This window comes from Cyprinodon variegatus, unplaced genomic scaffold (assembly GCF_000732505.1).
Source record: "Cyprinodon variegatus isolate N-32 unplaced genomic scaffold, C_variegatus-1.0 Scaffold1597, whole genome shotgun sequence".
Taxonomy (NCBI): Eukaryota; Metazoa; Chordata; class Actinopteri; order Cyprinodontiformes; family Cyprinodontidae; genus Cyprinodon; species Cyprinodon variegatus.
In genome coordinates, this window is record NW_015152050.1 from 46,261 (window position 1) to 53,250 (window position 6,990).

A 6,990-nucleotide genomic window follows, 5' to 3' on the forward strand; every position below is an offset into this window, starting at 1 on the left:
GTCAGAGCATCAAAGAAGCGTCCAATTTTTTTTTAAGCTTTTCTAACGGACGCCGCTCTGCTTTCAGGGATCAACAGAGGATCAGAAATTCAAATATGGGGAGTGGTGGCCTAGCGGTTTGAGCAGAGCTCTGTGTTCTGAGAAGGTTGCAGTCCCTGGTTCGATCCCCACAGCCTGCACTCTGGGTCTCTGAGCAAGACCCTTAGCCCCACACTGCTCCCTGGGCGCCACACAATGGCAGCCCACTGCTCCCCAAGGGGAGGGGTTAAACGCAGAGAGTTGTTGTCCAGGTGAGCACCAAGGGATTTCTACTCCTCCTCCACTTCTTCTTCCAGGATGTTAACAGGATTCAACTGTTTCTTCTGAAATCTCCAATCATCTCCTTGTTTTGTTGACTTTCAGGATCAGATGATTGTTTCCACATCATTTAATTGGGTGAGTGAATAGGGGCAAGGCAATAAAGAATGGAGTGGGGAATGTAATAAATTAAGCCACGAGGCTGCCAGCGGTAGAGGAGTCATCAGGAACCAGGAGACTGTTGATAACGTGGAAGCAGCTGGCTGGGTTTATGTTTTTGATATTTCCGTTAAAGATAAGGCGATCCTGACAAAGTGAGGCAGCAAATGAGAGATAAAAATATCAGGGACAGAGAACTGCTCATCTGAAATATTGGCTGAACTAAAACCAAGACAGCAGATGAAGTCCATGGTGTCCTTTATTGTGTGCTAGAAAATCCTAGAACATCGACATGAAGCAAACCCTTTTGTAGGTGGATGATTTTTATTGTCCATGAGAAAAATTCAGCTGCCCTGCAGGGTGACAATAGGGCGGAGTGTTGCAAAAATAGAGCGTTATAACCAAAGAGAAAATCCCTGTGTGGCTAAGGAGGAAAGTACATGTGGCAATAATGACAGGTGAGGAACCAGAAAAATATTTCCATTCATCACCGCTTCTACAACCAGAGTCACATGGCTGCGAGAAGTAGGGCTGTTTCGGTCAGACCTAGAAAGTCCAACTCTTGATCAGTAATGGGATCCTGAATGAGATGTTTTGCTGTAGTCAGACAGTAGTCTGAAGGCTAAAGTTCATAGTGATGTGATGCAGAAGAGTGCTAGCACACTGCAGTCAGCTGTCCGACCAGAAATAAGGAGAGCAAAGAACAAGGTCAAGTTTATGGATGAAGACTTGTTAATATGATAGCTGTAAGAGGAGCCACAACAAATAAATCTACGCAAGGAGGGAGATCTACATCTGGATGGAGCAAGAGAGGAGATGGGGGAGGCCGGATGTATCCAAGCCAGAGGAGATCGGTGGAGAAGTGTTGGGAAGCACAAAATCCAGGGTCATAGAGAGGCACAGGAGAACCCAGGGAGGACGGTCCCTAGATACAGCCATTCAAGACCCATGAGGAGAAGATGAAGTTTGAATGCCTGATGAAGGTTTGCTGGACTGAATAGATACCTGTCCAGGTGTAAGCAGCACATTACTAAGGGATTTAGCAGCAGTAGAGGAGGAAAAGGGTCAGCAAGTTGATACAAAAAAAAAAACTGTAAGACCATTTACAATAAACCTAATTGGAGTCCAGCAAACTGAGACCAACACCCTGCTTAGCTTCCAACTTTCAAAGAATGGTTAGAACCATTCTAGTAGATAGTTTGGTGCTGGATGCTAACTCAAGATGAACAGAAAGCCGGCTGCGATGGGATGGTGTCTCCTGGTCTTTCCACTCACCTGACAAACTGATACAGGACAGACTGAGCTCTGAAGATGCTCCTATTACGTCATCCTGCAAGAAGACAACAGACACAGTCACATTTAAAACCGAAATATAAAAAGATGTGGATCCAGGGCGGGTAAACTCTGGACACGTATCAGTCCAATCCACAGCGTCTTTTACTGACTCACCAACATCCTTTGTAGACAGCCAAGATTGTCCCCCTCTGTCTTGTCGTTCAAAGTGTCCTGGAAGCTGACAGCATGGCCCAGTCGAATGAGCTCCTCACCAATATCCAAAACCTAGATTGGACAAAAAAGATAATAAATCACTGCAAACAAAAGAGATGTTTGAGAACACGGATCCAACGGCATTAACTGGTTTAATATGGAGCATAAGGTTAACCTAAAGCCACGAGCCAAGAGAACAAAAGCAGCTAACCTTTCCTTTGCTGTTGTCGTACAGCTTGACATTGGGCCAAGACGAGACATCTGAGTGGGAGTAACTGCAGAGTTTGGCCTGAAGAGGGGTCCAGTTAGCACAGTAGGTCAGTTGTTCAAACGCATCCAGGGCTGCTTCAGTCCAAACGTCCCCTTCAGGAGACAGCAGAGACAATGTTGGTAGAAAGACCAGCTGGAACATATGGCTGACCCAAACCAGAACTGCTAAGAGACATCTGGGCCTAATAGAATATGGCTGACCCAAACCAGAACCGCTAAGAAACATCTGGGCCTAATAGAATATGGCTGACCCAAACCAGAACCACTGAGAAACATCTGGGCCTACTGTAAAGTGGAATACAAGATAGATCCCCACCTCAATTAAACATAATATTTCTATACAGAACCTTCTGTTCTACTGGGGGACTTCAACGCCCTTTTGGGAAACAAAATTGATTCCTGGAGGGCCTTGATCAGCAGGAACAGACCCCTGCTCTGAAACCGAGTGGTGTTTGATAATTGGACTTCTTGGCAAGTCATGGATTGTTTAAAATGAACATCATGTTAGAGCATAAGCACGTCCATTGTTGAAATTGGTGCCAGAACACCTCAGGCCGGAGGTTGATGATCCACTTTGTAGTTATATCTTCTGACCTCTGGCCACATGTCTTGGACACTAGGCCGAAGAGGGGGCCAGCGCTGTCCACTGACCACCACCTGGTTAGCAAGCTGGATGTACTGGAAGAGGAGGAAGCCAGATAGACACAGCAGGCCCAAACAAATAGTGAGGGTCTGCTGAGAACATCTGGTGGAGCCCTTGGTCAGGGGACGTATTCAACTCTCATCTCTGGGAGAGCTACTCCTAGATTCTGGAGGAGGCTGGAGACATGGTGTCTAAGTGGATCATGTTCTCTACCTGTACTGCCAATGCGCCAACCGTAGCTGTGGCCGTAAGGTCTGCATTGCATGACTTGTCGACAGTCCCGAAACCCATTGGGACACTGGCAGTTAAGGATGCTGTAAAGCTGTAGGAGTCATTCTATTGATCCTGGTTGGCTAAGAGACAGTCTAACTTGTAAGGAGAAGGTATCAAGCAGGTATCATGAGGCCAAGTATGCCGCAGTCGGGTGTTTGCATAGGCAAAGAATAAGGCCTGGGAGTAGTTTGGATGGGCCAATTCTGGCAAACCATCCGGCGGCTGAGTGGGGAGCTACTGATTGTGAGAGAGGACATTGTCGGATGGAGGAAGGAATACTTTCAGGATCTCCTCAATCTGGCTGACATGCCTTCCATGGTGAAGTCACTAAACTCCACTGTGTCAAGGAGATCCACCCTAAGTACCTTAGGGCTCTGGAAGTGGTAGGGCTTTCCTCGTTGACAGGGGTGGTGGGTCCCCTGCATAAAAAACAAGACCAGAGGATCTGTTCCAACTAAAGGGGGATCCGACTACTCGTCCTCCCCGGTGAAGTCCATGCCAGGGTGCTGGAGGGGGTCCTGCTGATTGTCAAACCTCTTCATCAATAGGAGCAGTGTGTTTTTCTTCCTGGTCGTGGAAGAGTGGGTGGACCAGCTCTACACTCTGCAGGGAGCTTGAGGGTTCATGGGAGTTTCGCCCAACCAGTCCAAATGTGGAGCAGTAGAAGGCATTCGACCGTGTCCCTTGTGGTGCCTTCTTAGGAGTGATTCAGGAGTACGGAATCGGGGGCCCTAAAATAGGGGTAATCCGGTCTCTGTACAAGCAGAGCAAAAGTTTGCTCAATCTTGCTGGAATTGTTCCCAGTGTATGTTAGACAATGCTATACTCTCTCAGTGATCCAGTTCATAACCTTTATAGACAGGATTTGGAGGTGCAGCCAAGGACCACAGGGGGTTGGTTTGGGGACTAGCGGACTTCATCCGTGCTTTTTGCTGATAACGTGGTTCTTCTGGCGCATTCCTGCCAAGACCTACAGCATGCACAGGGGCAGTTCAGAGCGTAAAGTGGACAGGATGAAGAATCAGCTTCTCCAAGTCCAAGGCAATGGTTCTGGTTCAAGAGCAGAAAAAGGCCTGTTGTGGTGTATAGAGAGCTGAGCAAGAAGGCAAAACTCTGATCTAGCAGTCAGTCTACATTCATAACCTCACCTATGGTCATAAAATCTGGATCATGACTGAAAGAACCGGCACTTTCTCTGCAGGGTTGCTGGGCTCTCCCTTAGAGAGAGAGTGACAATTTCTGTCGTTCGGGAGGGGTCCGGAGTAGAGCAGTTTTTCCTCCACATCGAAAGGAGTCCTCTGACGAGGATCACACATCATTTTCGGCTGCCACCTGGACCAAGTGTTCCAAGAATTCCCACCAGAAAGAGGCCCAGGGTACGACCCAGGACATGCTGGAGAGACTATGTCTCTCTGCTGGCCTGGGAGGATCTCAGGCTTCCCCCGGTAGAGCTGGAAGGGAAGGGGGAAGTCAGAAGTTTTTGCTGAGGCTGCTGTCCCCTCGACCCAGACCCGGATGATGCGTGAGATGACGTGTACATTCTTGCCATATGACAGTAAATCAGACCAACACCACTGACTCATTCTGGTTCGGTGAAGATTACCAAATCGTCCTACCCAACAACAAAGGGGAAATCATTTGTCTGAATATTGAAGGCTGCACCAAAGACTAAGCAAAAGGATGTCAAGAAACTTTATTCCATTTCTAAAACAGTGACTGTGTTTAGGGATGTCCAGATACAACTGTTTGAAAATTGACTGATATTGATATTTTCCTGGTACAAAAAGCACAAATCATACAGAATTTTATTACTTCATTTGCAGTGTGGAAAATGACTTGATCAATTAATATTACTCAAACAGAGAAAAATAGTCAAATATAGTATGAGAACACCTGACCCATGGATTATTAAATACTTTAGACTGAAGCGCAGTGTTCAGCATGCTAATATTGGAGATTATAGGTGCAGGTCGATATAATCTGATATACAAGCCGATATAATATCAGATCGGGACATCCCTATCTGCTTGATGCAGTTATAATCCGAGTGAATGTTTTACCTTTGGGTCTCACCCCTGCTAAGCTGCACTCAATAGCTTGGAACGGTAGGCTGAGGAAGTCACTCCTGGAATTTTAATGCAGCAAAAGCAAGAAGCTGTTAATAAGTACTGAGGCTGCAGCTGCCTGCTGAGGTGAAGTATCTGCGTTTACTGAATATAAAAACTGTCAACAGATCAGTAAAACGTTCAACTTATAAATTCTGCAGCACATCCAATCATTTCACCTTACAAGGATCAACCCAAACATGTGGGTGTCTCCTACCTGAGGGAACGGAGGCGGTCCCTAGAAAGCTCCCCGTTGTCCCCGTAGTCCACATAGTAAAGGTCCACCAGTCCAGAGCCCAGGACTCCCAGCACCTTGGCCCTGTTCCAGCTGTTGTTGTCTCGATATGGAGCTGCCACTATGTCTCCAACCACAATGGTCTCCATGCACTGCTCCTGCAGACCAACGACACCAGCTGTGTTTACATGTGAAGGTCTGGGGCCACAGGTCTGGTTAAGGTTAGCTATGCCGTTCCGGTCCTTTCCAGGTGTTTCTGTGGAAGGACCAACAGCCCTGAGGAGCTCAGTAAATCCCACCATGGAACCACGACAGGATCCAATGAGTCCAGAACCAGTGGGTGTTCCCCAGTGGAAGCAAGAGGGGGCCTCAGAGGTCCCTACCTCTATGGAGACCTCTTACAGACCAGCTATCACCGAGTAGAGCTGCAAAATTTATCACTGAAATCTAGCAATCATCAAACTGCAGTAAATATTAGCTCAACACATTCCAGTGAAGGATCCAAATATAAACTTTACATAGTGATCCCTCCCAAAGAAAAGCAAATGTTGTGTACAGACAGACGGACGGTGGTTAATGTGAATATTAACGAAGTGAGAAAGTAGCAAAGCAGCACCGTAAGGCTCTGATATTCCTGCTACGTTGACTTCCCGTTAACGTCAGGCTAAGCTAGGCAGGTTGCTCCAACTTTATTTGTTTTATGTGTTACTGTAGAAACTGCAGTGCTTTACGGATGGACAGAAAGTGTTCAGCAAAGTTTACCTCCTAGTTTATGTTTTATTGAGAGGTTTGTCACACTTCAGGATTAAGCAAATCCTGCCCAGTTCAGCATGTTGCACTACAACAGTTGCTGCCATGGTAACGGAGGCAGGGGGGGAAGCACACTGCTGTCTCCTCCACAGGCAGCTGTCCTATGATGTGATGTATGGATCTATTCCTGTTTCCACTAAAGAAACAGAGGGAATCCAAAGAGGCCAAAAGAGTGTTGAGAGAGAGGAATATAAGGTTCCAGAAACCATTCCCGGCCAAAATGCGTGTCTTCTATGAGGGAGAAAGAAGGGTCTACAACACAGCAGAGGAGGCAACTAAGGATATGGCAGAGAGGGGGCTCCTGGTGACAGTGAAGGAATCGACAACTAAAGAGACTCTGCCTGGATCCAAACATCGGTTGCAGTCTTAAAGGAGAGGTTGGATGGGGAATGAGCGTCTGAGAGGTAAAAAATTTTGGTCTTGGTTTTGGACACTTGGAAAAGACATCCCAGATTAAAAGGATGAATCAGGACGATTTCAACTCAGGTCTTTTTTTTTTTAAAGGTTATTTTCCTTGTTACACACTGATGGTCGGGCATCTCGCCTTCTTTCTTTCTATATTTTTACTACGCTACTGTCCTGAGCTATCTCTATAGTTATGCTGCTACAGGCTTAGACTGCTGGAGGACATAGGGACCCCTATTTCATCATTCTGCTTCATTCTATCTCTATTCTCCCACTCTGCAGAATCTGTTAGTTCAATCTCTAAC

At 46.6% G+C, this 6,990-nt stretch overlaps 1 protein-coding gene across 1 annotated transcript in view; it reads right to left on the reverse strand.

Moving 5' to 3' along the window:
- The window catches only part of LOC107104034 (tudor and KH domain-containing protein-like), a 15,920-nt gene that overhangs the window by 2,912 nt on the left and 6,018 nt on the right, over window positions 1-6,990 (reverse strand). Inside the window, exons 5-9 of the mRNA XM_015403937.1 lie at window positions 5,453-5,726; window positions 5,191-5,255; window positions 2,156-2,307; window positions 1,906-2,016; window positions 1,732-1,786 (exon numbers count right to left, since the gene is read on the reverse strand). Coding sequence (XP_015259423.1) covers window positions 1,732-1,786; window positions 1,906-2,016; window positions 2,156-2,307; window positions 5,191-5,255; window positions 5,453-5,726 — 657 coding nt within the window. The remainder of the gene's footprint in view (window positions 1-1,731; window positions 1,787-1,905; window positions 2,017-2,155; window positions 2,308-5,190; window positions 5,256-5,452; window positions 5,727-6,990) is intronic.